At 48.2% G+C, this 27,084-nt stretch overlaps 1 protein-coding gene across 2 annotated transcripts in view; it reads left to right on the top strand.

Annotated features, from left to right (window-relative positions):
* LOC146402643 (uncharacterized) overlaps window positions 1-27,084 on the top strand; it is a 69,638-nt gene that overhangs the window by 32,528 nt on the left and 10,026 nt on the right. Inside the window, exons 5-8 of one of the 2 annotated variants that reach the window (XR_014807371.1) lie at window positions 13,674-13,800; window positions 21,384-21,557; window positions 25,615-26,338; window positions 26,751-26,908. Coding sequence is in view for 1 of the 2 variants with exons in the window: in XM_084963629.1 (XP_084819755.1) it covers window positions 13,674-13,748 (75 nt within the window). In the remaining variant the exon portion in view is untranslated. Of the gene's footprint in view, window positions 1-13,673; window positions 13,801-15,755; window positions 15,907-21,383; window positions 21,558-25,614; window positions 26,909-27,084 lie in introns of both variants that reach the window. The other variant, XM_084963629.1, reaches the window with a different exon arrangement.

The raw sequence follows: 27,084 nt of genomic DNA, 5'->3' as shown, positions 1-27,084 counted from the left end.
AAGTTACTGAAAACCATGAGTTCCCATTGTGGCTCAGCTGGTTAAGAACCTGACTAGTATCCATGAGGATGCGGGTTCAATCCCTGGCCTTGCTCAGTGGGTTAAGGATTGGTGTTGCCACAAGATGCAGTGTAGTTTGCAAATGTGGCTCAGATCTAGCACAGCTGTTGCTGTGGTGTAGGCAGGCAGGTGCAGCTCCAATTCAACCCTAGGCTGGGAACTTCCATATACCACAAATGCAGCTCTAAAAAGAAAAAAATAAATACTGAAAATCATAAACAAACAAAACCCAAAGAGAGCCAAAGAAATAAGACATACAAACAGAGGAACAGAGTTAAGAGTGTCAGTGGACTTCTTGTCAGAAAACATGCAAACAAGAAGACAATGGAACGCTAACTTCAAGGTGCTGCAAAAATAAAATATGAAAAAAATGTGTCAACTGAGTTCTATATGCAAAGAAAACATCCTTGAAAATGTGGAGAAATCAGTATTTTCTAAGGCAAACAAAAACTGAAGAAATTTATTGATAGCAGATCTACTCTAAGACTTATTAAAGATAATTCTTTAGGCAAAAGCACTATATCAGTACAAAATTAGATGTACACAAAGAGAGAGTATAAATAAATAAAGATAAAATTAATTTGTTGTTATTTTTAATAGCTCTAAAACATGCCTAAAGAAAAATAGCAACAATGGTTCATATGGTTATACCATATATGAAACTGAAACATATGACAAAAGTGGTACAAAGATGGGAATCAGGAATATATTGTTGCCAAGTCATTATACTACTCATGAAGTAGTCTATTATTATTTTAAGGTATACTCATATTAATTAAAGTGTAAATTGTAAACCCTATGGGAACCACTGAAATGTTAAAAAGAAGGAAATAGAAGAGAAAAAGTAGGATCACAAAAATGCTCAATTAACTTGATAAGGCAGAAAAAGATTAAAAAAAAGAAACAAATAACAAATGGAACAATTGGAAAGCCGCTAACAGATGATAGATTTCAAATCAATTATACCAAATCACCATAAATGTAAGACTAAGCACACCAATTAACAGACAGAGGTTTTTCAGACTGAATAATAAAACAAGACTCAACTATACATTGTCTACAATAGAATCTCTCCAAATATAAAAATATAAAGTGGTCAGAATCAAAAAGATGGAAAAACATACAACTTGCAAACACTAAAAGAAAGCTGGAGTAGCTATATAACTATCAGATCAAATCTACTTCAGAATAAGAAATATTATCATACATAAAGAAGGACACTACATAATGATAAGTGGAACGGTTCTCCAAGAAGACACAGAAATCCTAAATGTGCATGCACCTAACAACAGAATTGCAAAATATTTAAGGAAAATATCTTATACAACTGAAAGGGAAATTTTAAAAATTCACAATTACAGCTCGAAATATCAACACTACTCTCTCTATAATTGATGGACTGAATAGGCAGAAAATCTGTAAGGACGTATTTGACTTGAGTACTCTTATCAGCCAACTTGAACTAGCTGATATTTATAGATCCCTCCACCCATGAACAGCAAAATACATGGTACCTTCATCTATATCATAGACCATAAACAAACATTAGCACATTAAAAGAATAGTAGTAATAATACAAATTATATTCTCAGATAATAGTAAATTGAAGCTAGGAATCAGTCACAGAAATATAACTTGGAAATAATCAAATATTTGGAGACTAAACAATTAAAATGTCAGAAAGGAAACCTTAAGGGAGATGTAAACATTTAAAGATGAAGAGAACATTAAAAATAGGGCATATAAAAATTGGGGGGGTACAGCAGTATTTAAAAGGAAATTTCTAGCATTAAATGCATGTGTCTGTTCATGCTGCCATAACAGAAGACCACAGACTTGGAAATTTATTTTCTCACAGTTCTGAAGGCTGGAACTTCAAGATCAGTATGTTAGCAGAGTTTGTCTCTAGTGAGCCCTTTCTTCCAGGCTCGTGGGTGGCTGCCTTCTTGCTGTGTCCTTATATGGCTCTTACTCTGTGCACACACTTATCTGTGTCCTTGTAAAGACACCAGATATTGGATAAAGGCCTCATCTTTGTGATTTCAGTTAACCTTAATTAACTCCTTGAAGGTCCTATCTCCAAAAATAGTCCACTGGGGGTTAGAGCTTCAACATATGGATTTGAGGTGGACAAAATTTCATCCATAACAATTAATCTATTGGAAAAGATGAAGGGACTAAAAATAATTTCATGAGATCACACCTTAAGAAATTAGAAAAGCACAGGCAAATTACACTCAAAACAAGCAAGAGGAAAAAAATAATAAATATAGGGCAGAAAACATTAAAACCAAAAATGGGAAAACAATAGAGAAAAATATGAAAACAAAAGCTGATTCTTAAAAAGATCAGTGTAATTTACATATCTAGCCAAATCTCACCAAGAAAAAAAAAGAGAGAGGGAGAAAACAATTCATCAATAACAAGAATGAAAAAGAAAAAATCTCTACTGACCTCAAAGATTTTTTAGGAGATAATTTAAAAATACCACAAAAATTCTAAGAGAAATAGACACACAAAGTTGTAAATCTCAATATCCCTCACTCAATAATTAGCAGAATAAGTAAACATAAGATAAGAGAGAATGTAGAAGACTTGAACATCACTATAAACCAATATTATCTAAATGACGTTTATAGAATATTCCACCCAACAACAGCAGAACACACACTATTTTCAAATGTGTATTGAACATCTATCAAGATAGGCTCTATTCTAGACTATAGAGATGTCTTGATAAGTTTAAGATTCAAGTCATATAGTGTATGTTCCCTGACAACAGTGGAATTCCATTAGTAATTAATAACAGAAATATATCTGGAAAATTCCCAAATATTTGGAAGCCAAATGAAACATTTTTAAATAACTTATAAGCCAAATGATACACTTCTAAATAATTCATAAGCCAGAGGATAAATCAAAAAAGAAATTATAAAGTATTTTTAATTTAATGAAAATAAATATACAACATATCACAATGTGTGGGATGCCACCAGAGCAGTACTTAGAGGAAAATTCATTGTAGTAAAATGACTATATCAGAAAAGAAGAAAGTTCTAAAATCAAGGATCTCAGAATACATCTTAAGAAAATAGGAAAAAGGAGCAAATGAAACCCACATCCTCATGCAAAAGGAAAAAGGTAACAAATATCAGAGTAGAAATCAATAAAAATAGAAAGCACAAAAATAATGGTGAAAATAACTGAAATCAAAAACTAGTTCCTAAGAAGATCAATAAAATAGATAAGCCTCTAGGTAAACTGGTGAGGAATAAAAAAGACACACTATACCAATACCAGGAATAAGATAGTCAACATCACTACAGAGTTTACATATATTAAAAGGATAATAAAGAAATAGTATTAACAACTTTATACCAATAAATTCAATAACTTTGATGAAATAGACAAATTCTGAGAAAGCACAGTCTACATTTAAGAAGAAATAGACAACATAAATAGTCCTCAAGGTCCCAGTCCCAGGGACTCTGAATTAGCTGGCAACTGCTAATCCACCATGGGCTCTGCCCTCTGCTGAGCTCTTACTAATGTTAATCACATTTTATGTACACAACAGCCCTGCAACATTACTCCCATTTTACAGACAATAAAACTAAGGACCAAAGAGGTGAAGGAATACAGCTGAGGTTCACAGCCAGGACAAAATAGAGTCAGAATTCTAACACTGATTCATGAAGGGGTAACTTTGGGAAGCTTAACACATTGTATAATCTGCATCACTCCCCTGCCTTCTTCCATAAATGCAGTATTCTTGCTGTAACAAGATCTAGTCCTGGCTTCCCTTCAGATGTGCCCGTCTGTATCAGAATCCTGGGGCCCCCTCAGTGTTCAATTTCAGGGGTGTTCTGCTCCAAAGCCCAGGATCCTCTCCAGTTTGTTTTGGGCTTGACCTTCACAGGTGAAGAGCTCAAGACCTGGCTGACCGAAGCTTACTCTAGTGACATCCCTGGATGATTTGGGAGCAGCATTTGGTCAGCAGTGAATGGCCCTTTTTTGCTTCCTAAGTGCATTAAGGAACCAAGCTAAGAACCAAGGATTTGACAGAGGTCCTTGAAGACCATCTCTGAGGACAATTGATTGCTCAATAAACCTAGAGCATATTCCAATCAAGATCTCTCTGAGCTGTTCTCCTTTTGACCTCTTTAGACCACCTTGGGGAAACCAAGGCAGCCTACCTCAGTCATCTCTTAACAACCTGGAGAGTGGATTTGGAGTTCTGGGACTTCTAATGAACTCCATGCCCATCCCTTCTCCACAACTCGGTGAGCAGGCAACATAAGGACACAGATCACCAGACTCCTAGTCCTCAAGGTCTGGGATCAGGGTCCAAGTTGAGGGGAGGTGGAGGAGGGGTGGGAAGTAGGAGGAATATGGTTTGCACCTTCATTTTGTTGTGGGACGCTGGTTGAAAATAAGGCTAAGGGCAGATCACCGGACACTTAATTCTGTTCAGCTGTGGTTTTAACCTTGGCTGCACCTGGATGGTTGTTCACCCTTCATCCTGCTTTCCTAGAATTGAGGGAAAGGAGAGGTGTCGTGTCACTGTGACTGGATCCTTGCACCAGCAAAAGCTCTGGAGTAAGAGTACCTGGTGGGAGCTGGATGTTCCTGGAAGCTGTGTAAACTAGAGCAATTAAAAAGCATGATAATTCAGGACTTTGTGTTGTGGCTCAGCAGGTTAAGAAAATGACATGGTATCTGTAAGGATGTGGATTCAATCCCTGGTCTCACTCAGTGGGTTAAGGACCTAGTGTTGCTGCAAGCTGCAGCACAGGCTGCAAGATGTGACTCAGATCTGATGTGGCTGTGGCTGTGGTGTAGGCCAGCAGCTGCAGTTCCAATGTGACCCCTAGCCTGGAATCTTTCTTCCATATGCTGCAGGTGCGGCCCTAAAAAGATAAAAAAAAAAAAGACCAAAATAATTTGGATTCATGGAGGTTTACATTACCCTGTACATCCATACCAGCTACCTCCTATAACCGTCACCTCCATAGTTGCACTTCTGGGATTTTGTCCTTCTCCCCTACCTTCTGGCTGTGTGACCCTGGGTAAGCCCCTCTCTTTCCCTGAGCCTCAGTTACGTCATCTGCAAAATGAGAATAATAATGGCACCTACCTCCAAGTCATGGTGAGGATTCAGTGAGAAAATTGTCATAAAGGACCTGGCCCAGGGCTGGCCCAGAAGACACACTGGATCAGAGGCAGCAGGTATCACCCCAAGATGGGGGTTCTGCAGGGGCTTTTTAGACAGTGAAGCCCTGAACCAATGGTTTTAATTCCCATATTATCATCTGCTCCAGAGGTCCTTTCCAGAATCCCACATGGGGGTTCATGCCTATCCCTCTCTTGCGGCCGTGCTGTCTTGTGTGAACTGTCTGGCCTGAACTCATTCTATGGAGATGAATGCTCTATGAACATGAAAACTGATGCTTCACTCCAAGAATCAGATAACAGTTTTCTTTTCCATTTGATGACAGGAGCAAGATGTGTCAGGGTTCCACTTCGTGCCTCTATGAACAATTCAGGGTGCACAGACTTCCCAACTCCCTCCTCACCAGCCAGAGGCTCATCGCTGACAATTTGGAAAATGCAGCCAATCTTTTTTAAGACACATTATATAGAAAGCAGTTTTCACTGAACAAGCTGTTGCCTTTTCTTCTTTCTTTAAATGACAATATCTCTTGTTCGCTCTTCTGTCTTGGGAAAGATCTACAAAGGATGATGAATCTATGAAATTCGTGAACTCCTGGAAACTGTGGCTTTTAAAATCATACTCATTTGGAACATGAAGTATTGCCAAGTACAAGTGTGTAAACTCAGTCAATTTCACAGTACAGGTTGAATTGTTTTGCTGTAGATCTGTCTATAAATACCTGCTCCTAACTGGTACTCACAGCTTGTCTCATGCTGCGATGCTTAGTGTAGCAATGCACATCTGGCTGTTTCTGTCAGCCCTGCTTTAGCCCTGTCAGGAGGCCAGGAAAGGCCCCACCTGTACTCTCTCACCTGTCTAGGTGGCCTCAGGAGGAGGCCGGTGGGGATAGGGCAGTGGCTCTGTTTTGGATGCTCCTCCTTGAGCCTATACCCCTCTTCTGGCCAGTACCATCAGTGACGGTCCATAGTCCAGCACTGGTCCTGTCACTGGACCTTTGTTCGTGGCCTTGGCATGGGGCCTGTGAGTCTGCCTCTCCTTAAGGGCTTGGTCTAGTCTCTTGGGTCCTTCCCAATGAAGAACTGAGCATATGGCCTGACAGGTGAAACAGGGGTGAATTTCATACTATCCTTAGACCTGGGGAAAACACCTCAGAGGCCCTCTGTATGATCAAGTGCACACTCTGGTTCATAGGACTCTGAAAGAGCAGGGTCTTATTGATGTGACTATAGCCCCCTAAGCCCACAGGGGTGCCCAATGCTGGTGGCTCAGTTCAAAGGGCTCAGGAGACAAGTCTCATGGAAAACTTGGTCAAGTCAGATCCCTTGGCTCTCCACTTCTTGGTGGGAACAGAAAAATTCTGGAGGGACTTGAGTCCAGGACTCAACCTCTCATCACAGTAACATTTAACCTTGGAAAAGCCAAATATCCTAGATGCTCCCAAGGGCTGTGGTCTCTGCTAGGCTGTTATGTGGGCTATAGGCAGAATGAATAAACAGTGGACAGGAAGATGCCTTACAATATACCAGGGCTGAGCAAACAAATATTTGTCACACAAGGGGGTCACAGGAAGAACGAATCAGCAACTGCTTCCAGTTAGCTCAACCAATCAGATGAATTCATTTGATTGACCAGTCATGTGATGAACACGGTAGCGAGTTCCTATTAAGAGACAGGTGGGCTAGTATTGGTGGTGCCTCCAATTTCTCAAAGACCTTGGGCCTCCAGGGATCTCCCTACCTCCCTTACACCATGCCCTACCCAACATGTAAAGGACAAAATGGTCTTCCATTGGATAGGAGCCTTTCAGGGCATGCAGGAAGTAGGGGCTCTACCTGACATTTCACTGGTGCATTGACATGCTTGCATCCTCAGGCCTCTGATAATGCCAAGTGTTGCGATCTTCCTTGGAGAAGTGATGGGTAGAATCTAGTGGAATTAAATATAATCCCAAAATAGGGTATGGGTTTCTGAATGTATAGCCATGAGGACAGCATTCCTGTTGGCTTTCTCACTCAACAAAGAGAACACAGGCATTTGGGAGAGAATCTGCCTGTCAGCCTCTCCTGGAAACACTGCTTCCAGGTGTCTGTCTCACTCAGGGGCCCTGAGGACCTTCCACTTTGTGTTTTCACATATTCATTTGTTCATTATGTTTGCTTAGGTACTATTTTGTTCTAGACACTGTGAACAACCAGAGGCTCTCTGCCCTCACTGAGCTTGTATTCTGGGGGTGGCAGAGATGGTAAGACACTCAAACAAATGAATGTACAAGTTGAAACTGGGGTGCATCCTATTAAGGGAATAAATAGGAAAATGTGTGAGATTAAACAACAGGGCTTGAACTGGCAGGAAAGGCTTCCCTGAGGACCCATTTGAATGGAGCCCAGAAGGGTCAGAAAAGCCAGTAAAGCAAAAAGTAGGGGGAAGTACACTCCTTGGTGGCAGAACTGCTTATGCAAAGGTCCTGAGGCAGGAAGTTTCTAGAACAACTCAGTCACAAAGGCCACCAGTATGGTTAAAACAAGACTGGAAACAGACAAGGACCAGGTCAGGATAGACAGTGTTGGCTGTGCCAAGGCCTAGTGCCTCATCCCAGAGCAGTAAGGGCCATGGGAAAGGTTTAAGTGGGTTATGATGCCATTGAGCTCAAGTTTTTAAAGTTCTTTCGTCTGTTCTGTGGAAAGTGGACTGAGAAAGGGATAAGAGGATTATATAGTAAAAGGGAGCAGCTCGTAGGCAAGTCTGGCTTGAAGGAGCAGAAAGTGTTCCAGGAACTGCCAGGAGCAGGTGGGCACATTGGAAGGGGAGATGCTTAGGTCAGGGTAGGGATTTAGGCAGGGCCAGATTTCTGTCTTAGGCAGACAAGAAGAATGGATAAAGAAGATGTGGTACATATACACAATGGAATATTACTCAGCCATAAAAAAGAATGAAAGAATGCCACTTGCTGCAACATGGATGGACCTAGAAAGTAACATTCTAAGTGAAATAAGTCAGGCAGAGAAAAACAAATCACATGAGATCACTAATAAGCAAAATATAATAAAAATGATGCAAAAGAACTTATTCACAAAACAGAAACAGATGCAAAGATTTTGAAAGCAAACTAATGGTAACCAAAGGGGAAACACTAGGGGGAGGGATAAATTAGGAGGTTGGGATTAACATATACACACTACTATATATAAAATAGATAAGTAACTGGGACCTACTGTATAGAACAGGGAAAGCTATTCAATACTGTGTAATAACTATATGGGAAAACAATCTGAAAAGGAATTGATGTGTGTGTATACAACTGATTCACTTTGATGTACACCTGACACTAACACAACATTGTAAGTCAACTATACTCCAATAAAATTTAATTTTAAAAAAAAGGAAGTAAGATGAACAGGGGAGGAGGGGCTAGGGTTAGGATTAAGTGATCTTAAGGGAGTGAAAATTCTGGGAATATCTGTTTGGACATTCAATCCCTTGCTCACTCTTTTATTCATTCATTAACATGTACATATAATTAGCAGTTGAGCTAGTTTCTTGGCCATGTTCAGGGAAGTAGCACAACAGGAGTTGATGGAGAGGGAGTAAAAGGTGGATATGGCAGAACTGGACCTGGAGGAAATTGTCTGTCTGTCTTCCTTGGCCTCCGTTGTTCAAGATTCTTGTTGGCAGGGACACTGAGGGCAAGAAGTGAACCCACACAGAGTAGAACATGGGCAGGAAGTTGGCGAGGGGCCAGCAAGTCCATGGTACCCCAGAAAAGGAAGAGAGAGAAAGGGATTCAGCAGGGGTGAGGTTAGTCCTCAGTGCTTGGAGCAGGGGCTCAACCAGGGCCCAGGCATTCAGAGAATGGGTGTTATTGGGGATCCTGGGGAAGAGACCCAGAGTATAGGGCCACACTCTCAGGAGTGAGACTGAGCCAGAGAGCATCACACCCAGGTTGGTCCCACTGTTTTTGTCCTCCTTCTTCTCAAGAACTTAAAGCAGCCAGGGTGCTCTCCATCCTGAACTGGAGACTCAGCGCTCCATGTCAAATAACTGAATGGCATATATCATTTGAGGCTTATGCACAGGGCACTTGACTTAGCCTTGCCAGGGTAGTCCTAGAAGACTGCCCTAAGCCAGTAGAATCTGAGTAAAATCAGAGGTTAAGCAGGAGGTTTTCAGAGGCAAGAGAACATTCTGGATAAATGTAATGCCCAGGACAGAAGAGGAGTGTGGAGGAAAGAGCATCGCAGGCCTGAGATATTGCCCAATTTTTTGGTTAGAGGAGGCAAAAGGCTTCAAATGCTTTGCTCAGGACTGTGGTCTTTAGTTCTTACATTTTACAAAGGACATTTATATTTATTATATTCAGCCTTTTGGGTTTCAAGCAACAGCAGCCAACTTTGGCTAACCTAAGAAAAAGCAAGGATTTATTGAAAGAGTATGGGTACTTCAGGGCAGATGCATGCTGGGAAAGGGCTTGCATAGAAATAAACCCAGAAAATGCTCTCTTCGTCCATCCCACTTTTTCTCTCTATGGAAGATTTCTTCCCCCCTTGATTTCTCCCTGAAGTGGCTAGAGCCAACCAGAGATGCAAAGCACACGCCCACTTATGAGCCACAGGCCCCAAACAGCAACATTTTTTTTGAGTTGGAACAGGTGGTGAAGGGGGACAGAGTTCAAGGGAAGCATGGAGGTGGGAAGGACTTTCAGACCAGCCCTAATCTGTTGAAGTAGGCAGATCCCAGTTCAGCACCACGGACAGATCCTGCTTTCCTGGAGGAGGTTCTCAGGGAACCAGCACGAAGGAGATCAGAAAGCGGGGACTGGGTAACTTTCAAGTAATGGCACCAAAGTAAATTTCAGGTCACAAAGAATTCACCTAACCCAACCCACTACATTGAAGCAGCACTCCATGAAGACCACTACACAACCCAAACATGCAGAAAACGTCCTTAGGCTGTTGCGGGGAAAGACCTAGAGAAGGATCAGGAATTCAATGGTCTAATTCCTCTCAGACCACAGGATCACCCCTTGGTGATCAGCACCTTGGGCAAGTCACTCCTTCCAATATCAGTGTCCTCACCTTTAAAATAAGGCTGCTAATTTGGAGTGGATAAGCAATAAGATCCTGCTGTATAGCACAGGAAACTATATCCCATCACTTGTGATGGAACATGATGGAGGGTAATGTGAGAAAAATAATATATGCATATATGTATGACTGGGTCACTTTGCTGTACAGAAATTGTCAGAACACTGTAAACCAGCTATAATGGAAAAAAAATAAAAATCCTAATAAATAAAAAGATGAATCAAAAATAATATTAAAAATTTAAAAATAAGGCTGCTCTACCAGATGATCCTTAAAGGCTTTTCCAACCAGGACACTCCACTACCTAAGGTTATTAGAAACTGTGTGGAAATATGCTTCTTCATTTTTAGTCTCCTGACCTTGCAACATGTCCCTGGTTATACTTCCCATCCAGCCCATTAGGACTACAGGGACAGTCCCCTCACCTCAGTGATCTATACCATTTGGTCCCTGGCTGCTGTGTCCCCCAGTCTCCTAGGCCTGGGAGGCCAGAGAAGATCCAGCCTGAGCACATGATGCTGACCAATTTTAATGAATCAGAGCCTCAGCTTCAGACATCTGGGTTGGAGTCTGGGCTCCACTCATCAACCGTGGGATTTGGGTATGTTCCTTCACCTGCCACCCCTCATTTGATATCAGGGTCGACCCCAGTGAGTACCCAGGGTGGCTGCACAGGGTCAGTGCCCTATCACCCCCTCCCATCTCGCTAACATCACACTCATTGTTGATACATGTGACAGTCATTTGCACCTGCTTGGTATTTCTTTCTGATTGATAAATTGGAGTGGAATTTGCCTTCAGCTTCTTATTATAATAATCACCAACTGCACATGAATTCATAATTGTTCTATACACAATATAATTTCTGTTGGGTAAATACAAAGAAATCCTTCTTTTAGGTAATAAAAGTTTGTTAGTTACACTCCCTCACATGTAGACCTGGATCTCTGGGCTTCTTCCAATCTCTCTCCACCTCGGCAAATTTGTCTGTTTCTCTTCAAGAAGAAGTCGATTTTTCTTCCTATTTTCATGGGCAGCAGGATGGACATTGTAGCCTCCCCTTGAAGATGCATTACTACGTAGATCTGCAGCAATTTTTCCTGCTTTGCTGCTGCCACTCTGGGCCACTGAGTACTGGCAACTGAGGACTTACTGGGCCAAGGGTGGGGCTGAGTATCTTGCCAGCATTACTCTCATGAGAGGGGTGCCATTTTCATTCTGAATTTATAGACATGAAAACTGGTGATGAAAACTGAGGATTAAAACTGAGGAACTTTCCCCCACTCACTCAGCCAGAGAGAGATGCACCCAACCTTTGATCTTAGGTGTCTCCATATTTAGAGCTCACACTTTGACATTTGGCACCTAAGAAAGAAGACTCTCCTCTCCTCTCCCTCTTCCCCCTCCTCCTTTTCTTCCTCCCCTTTCTTTCCCTCCTCACTTTGATCTTTGTTCACAGCCCAAAGCTGGCAAGGCCCTTAAACAAGAAGGCTGAGATATGAAAATCCATCTCACGGGTAGAAACAGTGAGGGGGACCTGGCCTCAGAGACCCACCTGAGGGTACAGGCCACCCTGGGGCTCCTTCTTGGTTTCAAACTGCCAGACTGGAAGGTAGTCCACTTCTCCTTTACTATCTCACAGCTCATCTGTGCACCTGCCTCTACCCTCAATCTTCCTCAATGCAAGTGATGATAAATGCTATTCCAGGGTTTGCCTCCATACGCTTGTGCCAAGGAGCTTCTTTCAGATTGCACTTGATCCTCACAGCATCCTAAGATGTAGAGCGTTGTTCCACTTGTAAGATGTGAAAACAGAGACCAAGAGTGTCACAGCTTTGGGGGTCTGGAAGGTCCTTTAAAGATCCTCCATTGGGTCATTTTATAAGTGAGGAAACTGAGACCCAGGGAGAAGAATAGACTTGCCCAGTGTCACAAGGCAGGTGAGGGACAGAGCCAGAACCAGCCCCCAGGTCCTCTGATTCCAAGGACAATGTCTCTGTGAACCAGTCTAGGATGTTTTGCAGATTTCAGCATGATTTCCACCCCATCTGCTCTTCAGAGAAATCAGGAGGCAGAGGTGTCCATATACAGATCCCAAACTCCACCAGCAATGTGCAGTATAAACCTAGGACCTTCTTATCCCTTCTGCAAATCTTTTTCCTCATTGTAAAATGGTTCTCTGTAGGATAGGAGTGCTGCATTTGAGGGTCCTTGGCATTTTGGATATGCTCAGAGTGTCCCTTTCCCTACAGGGAATAAAAAGCTAAAAAAAGCTTTTCCGTCAACCTTGGCTTGGAGGCAGCCACGTCAATTCCACAACAATTTTAACTGCTCCTCCTGGAAGCCTCCATGGATCCATTCCACCTGTATAAACTGATTTGTTAAAATGACTGTTCCTCAGTGCCATTCTCATTGGCTGCTAATAGATGGTCCTTCCAGGTGCTTCTGGATGAGCCCTGAAGTCCAGCTGAGACAAATCCATCCCTCTAAAGTGATATCTGCTGGGACGTGGCATTGAATGATGTCTGATTATCATAGCATTTCACTGCATTCTTCTAACTTTTACTTAATTGGAGTTGGAACCTCCACTGAGAGGCTCAACACTCAGGAGACTTTTCCTGGCAGGAGGATGCCTTGGACTGTCCGAAGCAGATTACATGGTGGAGGGAAGAATGGAGGGTTGGTGAGCAGAGTAAAAGGTCTCTGAGTGGGCAGGGCATGCGGCAGTAGACCTTATGCTATTGGTCAGCTTTGAGAGGACCAGACACACTGGTGTAACTTGCCTTCAGGGACTGGACAGAGTGCTTAGACTGCAGTGAGACTCCTTTTTCACACATTTGCTCCATCATTCGCTTCCTCACTCTCTGAACAAACATTTAATAACCATCTATTTTCCAGGGTCCTGTGCTTGGTGATTGGGGATAGAGAGGTGATACCAAGATGCTCACGGTCCTGCCCAGGATACAGAAATACCTCATGGGCATCAGAGAGAAAGAAGGGGGAATACTGAACTCCTGGGAGGTCAGGTGGGGCGGTTCCCCCAAGACAGATCCTGAGAAAACAACAGGGGTCCTGGTTAGTTATTCGGGAAGTGATTCCAGGGAACACAGTGAGGGGGTGCAAAGAATGATTCAGGGAAGTGAGCAAAGCCAAGAGAGGGAGCATCCATGAGCAGGTACCTCTGTGGATCACCAGGACTCAGTCCCACTGGGGACATCTGGGGCACAGTGTGGCGACACCTCAGGGCCATCCTCCTGGTGGCTGCAAATAGGAAGGCCAGGTTTAACCTGCATCCCCACATGCAGGGGCCTCTCCTGGGATGTGCTAAGTCCCTGCATTTTGATTCCACTTCACAGGTAAGCAAGCTTCCATGGTGCTGGAGAAAGTTTATGGCTGAGAAGAGAACAGTGGACACTGGAGGGGGGGACTGACAATGTGCCAGGACCTAATGTTGCTACAGTTGGATGGACCAAGGGGACCTGGGTGAGTTAGCAGGAGCCTCTGCTTCAGTGTCTTCAAAAAGGTGATATTTGAGCTGGGTCTGGAAGAATCAATCAGCCTTGGCCAGCTGACATGGGCATGGGCAGTGGTTTATCCAGTTGGAACAGGAAAGACAAACGTGGGAAAGAGGAACCAAGACAATTCCTTTAGATCATAGCTGCTGATAAGGCAAGAAGGCAGCAGCTCAAGGGGCTTGGGGACCTGAAGAGAAGAGTTTACTTCCAGGCCAAGGATAGGAGAGGTTTGAGTAGCTTGTACGCAGGGAATTTAAGTGGTGGGTGGGGTAAGATGAAGAAGTGGAAAGAGAGGAGATAGTCAAGAGCTTCTGCAGTGGCGGAAAGAGGTGGGATCCGATGGAAGGTATAGGGTCTGGTCTTCCACCAGCGGAGGCCCCTGAGCTGGGTGAGGATGAGTGGATGAGGAGAGGGGAGGGGAGTGATCCGTTGCCTCTCTTTCTGCAGTGCTGAAGGGGATACCGGGAGCTGCCACCACTGTCAGGGCTGGGGTTGGAAGTAGATTTTGAGAAGGGCAGGGATCATCCTAGAGGGTGAGGGAGAGGGAGCAGATCCCAGAAGGTCAGAGGAGGGATGGGTGATGCTGGTGACAGCTGAGGTTGGCACCTGTGCCTTGGTGGTGGTGCCGATCCCCCCAACACACAGTTTTTTAAGGCTTCTTCATGCTTCTCACAGATGTGGGAAAAACCACTGGTTACATCAGCCCCTGGCTGGGTTTGGTGGGGCAAGGAGAACACCAGCCCAGGGCAGACACAGTGGTCCTGGGGCCACACTGCCTTCATATAAATGACAAAGCCCAGGGCCGGGTATATAAGGCGTGCTCAGTAAATGCTGGCGGTGTTGTGATGGCTCTTAACCACGCTGCTCTGAGCTTGTCTGTTTCTCTACCTCCTGAATTAGTCTGTGGGCCCCTTAAGAGCTGGGACCAGTCAGTTCACATTGACCTCTTAGGCAGCACAGGCTGGGCAAACATCTACCGATGGGCACATGAAGGGAGAATTGGGGGTGTCAGGTGACCCAGAGATTGTCTCCAAGGTCAGGGGATGGGCAAAGAGGTGCCCCAAATTCCCATCCTTCATACCCACAGGCAGGCAAGAGCCACCCTGTGGTTGGCTGACAGAATTTGTCCCCCATGCCCTTAGAACACTAGTGTGGAGCCCCCCGAGTTGGGAAGGAGAGCACAGCCTCCCTTTGGACCTGGTCTTGACTCTGCCTTCTGCACTGGGCTGATTTACTCTGGTCGGTTGCCAGTGTATGCTTGCCCCCGCTCTTCCCGATCACACTGCGGTGTGGACAGTGGGGTTCCCAGGAGCAGGTGTTTCTCTGCTGCTCCCAAGGGCCATTCTGCACCTGGAGTCAATAATTCCTGCTGCCACCACAAGGTCCCTCTGCCCACACACTCTGCAGGAGCCCTTGTGCTCTACAGGCCCCACACCTGCATGTCCCCTCCTACCGCTGCAGTAAGGATCTTGTTTTTCAAAAATCCCTTGGACATTCTAGAACCATGAAAAGCAGCTGATTTCAACAGTTATGATGTCATAACGTGTAAGTCTGCATATCCCCTCTCTCTGTCTCTATGTCTCTCTGTCTCTGTGTGTCTCTCTCCCTCTCTTCCTCTGTTTCTATCTTTGTGTCTGTTTCTCTGTGTCTTTCTGCCTACCTCTCTGTCTCTCTCTCTCTTTTCCTTCCCCCACCAACAATATGTCAGGAAAATCTGTCCTCTCACAGAGGGACCACCTAACAATATCAAGCAATATTTTAACACATGTAACCAGATCGCCTGGCCTGGGTACATAAACAAGGACCATCATAAAAGCTGCATGTGGCCAACTGCTTGCCTGGTTCAATAGTTTCCCAAAAGCTCTGCATTCACTCTACTGAAAAAAAGGGTCCCTTAACGACAGCATGTCATCTTTTCAGAAGGACAGGGCTGCAGGAGGCTGGGCTGGGTCCTGGCCGGAATCCTCGTGGCCGTGGACTGGAGGTGTGCACCCTTGCCTGGCAGATCCTCAGTGTTCTCATCAGCAGAGGGAACAGTGACAGCACCTACCTTGCTTGGATGATTCAGAGAAGGGTACGAGGATTATCAGCTCCTGAAACGATGGTTCTGTGAGGTATTCATCTTCTGTGCTGTCCTCAGGGCAACCAGGAGGCAGGTGTCCTGAACTCATTTGGCAAATGGGACCCGGAGGGTGAGTGAGATTAGCTGAGGGGCCCGGTCACACTCCTGAGCGACAGAGGTGCTTGGCCTCCATCCTGCTGGGTTCACCCCCAAAGCCCGACCCAATGGCCTGGGTGCATCCAGGGAGGGGACGCTGGGCCCCTGGGGCTGGTCAGCTGCAGAGACTCCTGGGCCGCATGAAGTGAACTCGGCTGCTCCTCTCTGAGCCCAGGTGGAGGCTGAAGACCCGTGGGGGGGCCCCCATCCCCCCCATCACCCGTGAGGGGCAGTGTCAAGGCCTCACAGCCTCTGGCGCCTGGGCTCCCAGTCCTGGAGCCGCTCCCAACTCCAGGGAGGCATGGGTGCCTTCTGTCCAAGTCAGGAACCACTGTGTACCCTGGATGGCTGATCTGCATTTCACACAGTGTCTTCACCTCCAATGGTGAGCCTTCCAGACCTGCGAGTCCCTGAGTTTATCCATCCCGGGTCTGTTTGTTTCAGGGGTAGCCAGGCCTCTTCTCTGCCATCTCCTTCTGACCAGTACCTCACCCTCGGGCCTGGGCCCTGGAATCTGACCACCCCCACCCCCCATGGCTTCCTGACCTCCTTGCCACTGGCTGGACATCTCCCTATGAAAGCACACTGCATGACTGGTCTGGAGCCAGTGGTCATCTCTGGATACTAAAGTCCTCAGAAAAAACCCGGGTCTGGCCCCTGCCTGCGCCCCTTCATGGCACAGAGCCCAGTGCAGAGCATACCATGTTCGTATGCTCGTTGTGGAATGAATGGAATACCTGAGGGGTAAGAGCTCATGTTTCTGGTAGCAAAGCAGGGAAGAGGGGGGCGGGGATGAGAACTGGTTTCCAAGCCCAGCTCTGCTCCTGGCTCCAAATGTGGCCTTGAGCAAGTCCCTTCCCTTGGACCATTGGGTTGGAGAAGATGGTTGCTGATGTTGGTGGGTCCAGGAGTTGCTGAGATCTGTTGCAGGAGCTGGTATATAGTGTATGGTTAAAACTATGAGCTCTGGGGTCAGACAGCCATAGATTCCCACCCACCTGGGTTCATAATACTCTGAGCCTCAGTTTCCTTGTCTATAAATTGGTGTCAATAATAAGAGAACATTCTTTTGGGTGATGCTGAGGACCAATAAGTAGATGTGTGCAAAGCTCTTCATGCTGTGCCTCCCTTGGGGCTTGACCAAGGGTTGCTCTTCCTCCCCATGGGGATGTAGATGATGGTAGTGGTGGGCTGATGGTGCTGAAGATGGTGGTGGTGGTCAGTGGGAGGCAATGGGTTCCTGACTTTGCCCCAATTCTAAGCCCTGGGCAACCCCAGGTGATAGGTGAGGACATAAGCATCACAGACCTTCTGGCCCAGCCTAGGAATTAATCAACAGATATTTATGTGCCCAATACTGCACTAGGTCCTAGGAATTCACCAGTGGATGTGAAAGTCCCTCCTGGAGCTTACATTCCACTGAGAGCAACAGCGAGTGAACAGGTAAACAAGAAAGGTGCATGCTTTTGGTGGTGAGAAGAGCTGTGGAGAAGATAAAATTGGTCTGTGTAGTGGGGGCAGGGTGGGGTCTACTCCGCCTTAGAGAGGTAGTCAGGGAAGGCCTCCCAGAGGAGGTGGCATTTGAGTTAACCCAAGGGAAGAGTGTTCTAAGCAAAATGCCCCAAGACAGGAAACACTTTGATTTTTAAAAATTTCTCATCTCTGCTTTTTCCATATTCTCCAACACTGGCCTGCCCTCTGCTACCCCTGAGCTCACCTCTACCTTTGCATCATTTAATCATCCCACAATTTTCATAGAGCATCTACCATGTGCCAGACACTGTGCTGGGCACTCAGAATGCAACAGGTGTGGTCCCTGCTCACATGGAGCCAACGTGCTAATAAGGGAGAAGGAAGCAGTTATAAGTGATGACAGAGTTAATGATTTCATTAGAGCAGATTCACAGCGATTTACATACTGACACAGCGCCAGGCACTGTACTTGGCCTGAGTGATCTAAAGAGACACTTGGTCCTTGCCCTGTGGGCATCAGTGTGGAGCCAGAGATGGATAATGAAGGCAATGACTGTAATAACAACAGCCAGTCTTACAATGTGCCAGGCGGGCTTCTCAGGGCACCACAGACATCACCTCCCTTCACACCAGCTCCCTGAGATAAATTCCTTCTCAGTGAGGAAATCAGGGCACAGAGAAGGGACACACCTTATCTGAAGCAACAGCCAATACAGGGTGAGACCAACCTCCTATCTCCCCAGACTCTGAAGTCCATGGTCACGACCCCTCCCCCTCCCACCTACTCCCTTGCCCCATAGACCCTGGAAACCTCTGTCCCCCAGGTTCATCTGTTGCCAATGCCCCTTCTTGATGTGGACACAGAAGGACAGGAACACAGGGATTATCTTTTCAATCCTTTCATTTTACAGCTGGGGAAACTGAGGCTCAGAGAGGCAGAGGGGCTGGTCCAGGGTGACACCTCCAAGCAAATGGAGGGGAATGAGCCAAAGCAAGACAGCAGGAATGAACTCCAAGGGAGCAGTTCAGTAGCATCTTCAGGACAAGCCCAGGAGGGAAGCCACATTTTCACACATGTGACAGATGGGAAACCAAGGGAGGTGAAGCTTTCTGTCTCAAGGTCAGGGTAATTGGCTAAGCCAGAGTGCATGTCCCCTATGCCTGGGCTTGCTCTTTCTCCTGCCCCCTTGTCTCTGTCATTGTCACCAGTGGGACTCATGACTCTGTCTGTTTGATTCCATGGGACAGACTCAGGCCTGTCTGTACCCTAAGCATGTGTGTTCTCAAGGTGAGCTGGATTAGAGGGGCAGCAGGCCAACATGCCCCACAATGCAATCAGTTAACTAATTATCCTGCAGCAGAATATCAGGCCCACAGGTGTGGATACTGAGCCCAGATCCCCAAAGTGTCATATTCTGTAGAAGCAACAGGGAGGCAGGAGAGACCCAGAGGTTCCAGCAGGACAGGAATGAGGATCTGGGTCTTTTCCTGCTGGCAGAGCCAGGGGAAAGTTCCCATCCACCCCTCACGTCAGCCCTTCCTCCACCCACCACCCCTGTCTGGATCCCTTGGACCCAGGAAAGGACATCACGGCTACCTCCTCAGTTCCGTGTCCCAGACCTACAGCATCTGACCCAGAGCCAACAGCAAGTGAATGAATGAATGAACGAATGAATCTTTGAATGAACATCCTTTCCAAGGCCCTGATATCTGGGCTTCCTGCCTGCAGCCAGACTTGCAGGCATCTGGGCCTCACAGCAGATCTCCTGAGTCCCCAGGTGCAGGTGATATGACACAAGGTAACATCCTGGGAATACCACCCTGAGGGCCAGCCTGGCCACTGCCTGCACCCCGCCTGCCACCTGGACTGGTGGGCCCACTTCCTTGCTCTTGCACCCTGGACCCACCCCCTTAGGCCCAAGCCCCAGTGGCGGGCTCTGCTCTCTCCCCAGTATCTCTGTCCTCACCCCCATTCCCTGAGGGGCTGGGGTCCTCCCTGTTGCTGCCTCACCCACTCACCCTTCCCTCTTTCTTTAACTCATTCTTCAAACATCACCAAACAGCAGACCCCTCTTCTTTCCCTCCCTCCCATCCAAACTGTCCATGTCCCTTAAGAAGCAATTCACAGGCGCACAGCTCACTGAGGGGAGGGGGACCCTAGGGAGGTATGTGTGTGACAGAGCAAGACAGACCAGGAGGTCATGGTCACAGCGTCCACCAGCCCATGGGAACCGGGTGGTCATCCCGACACACATGCAGGACCCGAGCCACCAAATGTCAGAGCCTGCAGAGAGTCCAGATCCCCGGCCCGATCCCTCCTAGTTCTGGGCTCTGGAGTCTAAGGTGCCCAAAGGTGGGTGAGTGCCCCCAAGTCATGGGCCAGGTGGCGCCAAGCCTCAGACCAGAACCCACCAGCAGCTCCAGGCTTCCCTTCTGGGTGCTTCCACCTCACCCACTGCCCTGTGCTATCCGCTGTCCAGCTGCTCCAGACCCACCACGGCATCTTCAGCACTAAGTGTGCCTCCTCCTAGAGCCACATCTGCATCTGATTAAAAAAATGACCTGGAGGGACAACAGTACCATCCCCCAGAAGAGACCCCGGGTGCAAGATGAGGGGTGACACCCCCCCCCCATCAGTGCTCAGCCTCCACGTGAAGGAGATTCAAGTTTACAGAGGCCTCTATGCTTTGAGAACACTGTCTGTGAGAACCATTTTCTATACCAGCATTTTCCTAGACTTAACACAGGATAACTGAACTGGTCATATAAATCTAAATTGTCCTTATACATCTGTATCAAATGCCCAGGTTTTGATATATTTGGGACATTTAATTAATAACGCATTAGCACAAAACCACTGCTAATCTGCTTACGCTGAGATTTCTGTTTTCTCCCCCAAGCCTTCCTTTCTCACCACCCTTCCCCACTGTAGCCCAGCCCTCAGACAGCAGCGTTATCATCCTTCTAAAATGCACATCCCGCCAAATCTCTCTAGGATGTCCCGTCCCCCAGGGCTCCTAGTGCACTCAGGGTCAATGTCAAATCCCTCATGTGGCTCCTGAGGTCCCTTGGGATCCAGACCCCACGGCTTCCTCCATCTTTTCAATCCTTGGTCACCCCCCACCCTCATGGGGTGGGGACCTGGGCCTGGGCCACATGGACCTACCTGCCATCCTGGGCCTTTGCACAAGCTGGTCCCTCTGCCCTGAGAGTCCCCCTTTCACTGACCACCTCCCCCTGGGCCCCCAGGGCTCTGCAGAAATGTCCCCTCTCAGGGAAGGCCGGGGCGGGGGGGGGACCCACAGGCCCATATAACCATCCTTATTGTAGAACTGACCCCCCGGAATGGAAAACCCCACTTGTCCATCTGCCTCCCCCATCTGACTGGGAGCAACCTGAGGGCAGAGGCACACCTCACTCACCTCTGTAGCCCCAGCCCCTGGCTTCAGGCCTGGCCCCGTCAGGGGCTTCGGTGCAGGTTGACCGAGGGGTAGAGAACATCAGGCTGGCAGAGTGTAGAAGGGTAGGGTGTCCTGGCATCTAGGCTGCGTGTCCAACCCCATTCATTACTTATCAATACTCTCATCTGCTGGCTGTGGCCACTGGATCCCTGTTTCCAGAGAGGGTGTTCCCCACCGCCCTCTGAGGAGTGGTTCTGATGGCCCTAAACCAGCTGCAGTGATCTCATCTCCTTGGCCAGTGATGGGTCTGGGAGTTGTTATATCCCTCCTAATAAAAAGAAGAAACTCCTCTTAGATGAGACTTCTAGGATAGATTTTTTTTCTAAATAAAAGAAAGAGACTCAGTTGATACAACTCTCTTGCACTTTGCTCAAATCCTTCCTCTTGCCTTCTATCCAGATGTTATGTCTGGCTGGAGCCACAGCAGCCATTTCATGACCATGAAGCTACAGACCCAAGGACAAGGATCCACATATACTAAGGAAGGCAGAGCAGAAGGAACCTGAGTCCGGTGTGGCATCATGAACAGCTGAACCAGGACCAGCCGTCACTCACATCTGGACCTCTTTTCAGGTGAGAAAAATAAGCCTCTGTTTTTTCATGTCACTCTTGGGCAGAATCTCTGTTACTTGCAGTTAAACACAGTTAGTTACTGATACAGACAGACCTGGACTCAAGTGCCTTCTCTGACACCGACTAGCTTGGTGACCTTGTGTAAAGCAGTTAACCTGTCCAACCTTCTCAAGTTTCTCAAAATGCAATTTACTCATCTGTTAGGATGGAGTTGATGGTCCTTAGGGGCGGAGCTGGGGCTGCCTTGTTCAGTGCAGGGCCTGGTACACCAGGAAATGTCACTAAATGTAATAAGAGCTCATCATATGCAGACATCCATCTAAGCAGTTTGCACAAATCGTCTCCCTCAATTCTTACCACATTCCTGTAAGAAAAGTGCTAATAGTAACACACCTTGTTTTGGCAAATGAGAAAACTGAGGCACAGAGAGGCTGAGTCACTTGCCTTGGGACAATCAGCTGGCAAATGGCAGAGATGAGACATGAACCCGGGCAGTCAGATGCCAGAGCTCACTCTTAACCATCATGCTGTGCTGGCCTGGCATACAGTAGGTGCTCAATAAATCCCTTCTGACCACCTGAATGAACCATTGAGAGAGGTGCTAGGGACACATGGGCTTGTAATGCAGTTCCTTCCATCACTGTTTCAGTTTGTGAGGGGCCCCTGAGGAGACCCTGGGTCCAGTGGGCAGTGGGCAGAGCCCTGAGCCCACTCCTTCCTCCCCCTCCCCCACCCACAAACATCCCCACACCCCCCAGGGCTGCCTCTTCCCTGGCTTTCAAGGCCTTAGGTGAGTTGCTGGCCCACCTCAGTCCCCAGACACCCCCTTGATTCCCTCTGTGATTGAGACAACACATCTGCTCTCATGCTAACTTTTATTTCTTATTGATTTTTTCTCTGCCCTGTCTCAGCAATGTCCATTTTTATCTCCTTAAAGAAGTGAAAGCCATTCTGTGGGAGAAGCAGAGTGTAGAATTCTAGGACCACAAACAAGGGCCATTGCCCTTGATGGGGCAGGCAAAAGGGCCCACCCATCACCCTGGCCACACGTGCTAGGCTGAAGGAGCCAGAGGAGGGGACTGCCATCCAGTTTCCCACTGAGGGGGCGGGAGGGAGCTGACTTCTGGGAAGCCACCCGGTGAAGTCCCAGGTCTGGGTCTGGGATTGGGGTGTCATCTAGTGTGATGGAGGAGAAGTTTCTGCAGGTGACAGCAGGGGTATGTCTGAATGGAGGTCAGGTCCAGGGAGGATGGGGGATGGGAGCCTCGGCAGGGGTCAGATGGGGCAGGCGGTTACAGCAAAGAAAACAGGAGGTGAAGCTGGAGGCAGAGGCTCTGAACTGCACTCACTGAGCCTCGTGCCCCACTCACCTTCCCTCCCCATCCCTCAGGAATGTGTCCCGGGATGGGTCAGGCAGGGCGCACTGGGCTGTGAACCCACCATCTGGGTCCTCATCCCCAACACTCCTCTTGCCGTGGGGCTGTTGGCTGGGTGACCTCTGTGCACCCCCAGAGGGATGTCCTGGGGGGCCCGTCCTAGGGGAGAGAGTGCCATGCTGAAGTGTGGAGATCTGGGCCCACCACCTCTTAATAGGGACGCTGGGCAAGTCCTCACCTCCTTGAACTAGGTTCCTCTTCTGCAATGGGGGAGTAACAGTACCTGCCTCTGAGAGTGTTGGGGAGGGTGGGTCATGAGGTCTTATCACAGAGCACCTCATTGCACAAGACCCGGGCAACAAGGGCTCAGTGGGGGGAGCTGTGATGATGCTGATGGTGACAGATGATTATGATATTGCTGGTGATGATGCTTGTGATGCTGATGGTAACAATAAACCTGATGGTGGAGAATAGGATGATGATGACAATGACAACAGCAGTGATGATGATGGCATTGGTGAAAATGATGATGCTGGTGGCACTGCTGAGGATGCTGGCAGTAGTGATAAATGATGACTGTGGTAACCACGGTGGTGGCGATGATGATGGTACTGATGACAATGGTGGCAGTGGAGATGGCAATGATAAGGACGATGACCAGGAAAATATCGGCAGTGATGGTGACAATGACGGAGGTGTCGGTAATGGGGGGAGGATGCAGGCAAAAAACCATGAGTGACATGTGACCCTCTAGCCCTAATTATGCCTCCTCATGTCACGATCCCCTAATCTGGAGCCCTGATCCCAACTGCAGTGCCCCAAAGTTTCGTGTTGTATCAGGTCATGACCCTCATAGACCATCATTTCCACTACCGCAGGGACAGACTCTGGTCCATTCACAGCTCTCTCTGCAGCACCCAGCTCGGTGCCTGGCACATGACGGGTGCACACTAAGCATCTGTCCAATGGCTGAAGGAGAAGGCAGAGAAGCAGGAACCACCCCTCGTGGTCCCCAGCTCAGCAGATCTGCAGGCTGCTCTTTCACTGCCTCTTAGAAACCAGAACTCAGGAGTCTCCTTCCCAGGATTTCACCTTCCAGCACCCCCACATGCCTTTGCTTATGGCAGTTCATGTTCCAGGACTGTCAACTCATGGTGACATTGACTTTTTCCAGTGAAGAGGCCCTACTTTCCCAGCTTCCTATCGCGCAAAGTAATGGGAGGAGATCAAGGGGTTTTGATGGACGTCGAGGGATGGCCAGCGTGCACTCTCACTGGGTGCCCTCTCGGAGCTCTCAGAGACCAGACTGCCACCTCCAGTCTTCTGGGTGACTGGGCTTGTCAGGAGGTGGCTATAGACATTCCCGTTGTGGCGCAGTGGAAACAAATCAGACTAGTATCCATGAGGATGAGGGTTTGATCCCCAGCCTCGTGCAGTGGTTTGGGGTCCAGCGTTGCCGTGAGCTGTGGTGTAGGTTGCATATGCGGCTCAGATCCCACATTTCTGTGGCTGTGGTATAGGCTGGCAGCTGCAGCTCCAGTTCAACCCCTAGCCTAGGAACTTCCATATACCATGGGTGCAGCCCTAAAAAAAAAAAAAAAAAAAAAAAAAAAAAAAAAAAGAAGGCGGCTCTAGGGTGGTAGGGCTGGAAGCCTATCCCACTCTGGGCCTCCGACCCTTCCGACCTCTCCAGGATGGTTTGCATCCTAAGTGACCCCAGCCAGGCTCTCTGCACTTGATCCCCAATCCAGAGTCAAACACTGCAGCCGAGGATCAGGAACACTCAGGTTAGTGGAGGCCTCAGTCTCTCTGCGGGGATGGCCTTTCTCCCCAGCCTGCAGTCTCCGGGCAGCCACAAAAACCAACATTCCAGTTGCAGGCGGGGAACAGCAGGAATTCTTGCTCTGCTGGACGCCAGAGTGACCTAAGGGTTATCTTCCTCTGTTATAACCCACGGTTGTAAGTTAGGGTAAGAAGAAGCCCACGGTGCTGTGTTACTGGCTCCCAGCTGAGGGAGGAAGGAGGCTGCCTTGCAAGGGCGGCTTAAGCACAAGGTGGAGACAGGCAGGCTTCTCTGAATTCACTGATGAGGGAGTGCAAGTCCAGAGAGGTGAAGTGACTTGCCTGGTGTCACACAGCACACTGACAGCAGAGCCAGGATGGGAACTCAGCTCTGTCAACCCCGTGCTCTTTCCAGAACACAGCACTGCCCCCCAGTATCAGCACTCCTGGCAGAGGTAGGGGGTGAGGCCAGAGTGGGGTTCACTGGATGGGGATGAATTGTGAAAGAGGAGACAGAGAAGGTCCAGACACATGCACCCCATGAGGACAGGGCCTGGGTTCCCGGTTTTCTGCTGCATTCACAGAACATGGCACACAACAGGGCTCCATAAATATTCCCAGCATCAGGCTCAGGCTGTCCTGCTGGGCAGCTGGAGCTGAGTGGGGCTGGTTGGGCCCAGAGCTCCCATGGCCACCACCGCCCCCCACATCCTTCCACAGCTGGGCTGTCACCACCACCAAGCCCTGCCCTTGCTCTGCCATGTCCCTCCTGACACCAGCCATCTCGGCCAAGACTTGGAAATCTGAGTTCCTATAAACAAATACATACCAAAAAAAAAAAAAATGCTGAAATGCTGCTGTTTCTGTTACAGATCTCTGTAACGGCTTCTCTGTTATAGATCCAAGCTCTATTCCCAATTTATCCACCCCTCCCATCTCCGGCCACCTGCATCCTCCTTCTGCCTCCCTCGGGACAGAAAGCAGAAGGATGAAGATGGAACAGCAGATAACTAGAAACACTGCCCCGACCTCTGAGGGCACCTGAATGCCACCTCGGAGGGACTAGCCCTGCTGAGCCCAAGAAGGAGGATCAGCCTTCACACAGCTGAGACCCAGTGCTGGCCAGGTGCCCAGTGTTCTATTCAGCGAGCTTGCCTGTCCTGAGAGCTATGCCTGCCCATCGCCATGGGTCCACGTGAGCCCAGGGCTTCCTTGGGCTGCAGGTTTGCTGTCCACCCAGCGAGTCTAGGGCTGGGGCACCTACTGGCCCTGCACCGTTCTCGCGCTGAGGACACGGCTCATCGTGGACCCCAATCCCAGTGAACACGACAGACTCTAAAGCCCCTCCCTCCGCCAGCATCGTCCTGCTTGGCTGTCCCAATGCACATCCTCCTGGCACGACCTCTCTGAGTCCAGTCCCCTGCCCTGTGGCCTGAGCAGTGCCGAAGACCCGCAAACAGCCACAAGGTGCTCTGCAGACCTCAAGTCAGGGCCTGGGGCCTGGGTCCTCAGAACTCCACGGGGCCCCCTCCCAGGTCCCACAGGCTGTGCTGGTGAAGCAGCTCCCTCCTACCTACTGCTGTCTGACCAGGGCACTCTGCTGGCCGAGGGCAGGGCATGGAGGTGAGCCTCATTCCCAGACTCCCTGGGCGCAGAGAGTCCATCAACAGTTTGCATGCCCAGGTCCGGAACTGGTCCAGCCTGGCTTGGGTGCCCGATCGTGGTGTGAACTTGATGTGTTTGTCACCTCCCCGAGAATCAGTTTCCCCATCTACGAGGTAGGTGTGGAGGGCTGCCTGCCTCCCGGGCTCTTAGGAAGAGTGGGGACAGTGACATGAGGCACAGCGCTTGGCCTGGCATTTCCTCTGCATGTCAGCCATCCAGCTGCTCTTCCTCCCTCTCTGCAGCCCCCCTCCCTGCCCCCACTGCCCCTCTGCCATCTCCCCACTCTGAGCTGTTCAACAGCCTCTGCACAGGTCTCCTGCCTCAGCCTCCAAACTCCAGGCTGTCTTGAGAGGTGTTTTCTTATTTGCAGACTTCATCATCTCACTCCTAGCTTAAGAATTCTCCTGATGGCTTCTATCACCATCACCTACCAAATAAAGTCCAAACCCCTTAGCCTGCAGCAGCAGCAGCAGCAGCTCCAGAATGTCCACATGAAAGAGGCCCCGAGCAGCATCTGATGGCAGGGAGGTAAGAACTTCTCTTACATTTCACAGATCAGTAAAAAGAATCATTTTTTTTGTTTTTGTTTTTGTTTTGTCTTTTTTGCTATTTCTTGGGCCGCTCCCACGGCATATGAAGGTTCCCAGGCTAGGGGTCGAATCGGAGCTGTAGCCACCGGCCTACGCCAGAGCAACAGCAACGAG

The sequence above is a fragment of the Sus scrofa genome, chromosome 6, assembly GCF_054392235.1.
Source record: "Sus scrofa isolate SSC_HxYL_T2T_F1_AM1 chromosome 6, Sscrofa_HxYL_maternal_Yorkshire_Landrace_v2.0, whole genome shotgun sequence".
NCBI classification, from domain to species: Eukaryota; Metazoa; Chordata; class Mammalia; order Artiodactyla; family Suidae; genus Sus; species Sus scrofa.
The sequence above is the reverse complement of the archived record's forward strand: the minus strand, read 5'-3'. Positions and strand labels throughout refer to the sequence as shown.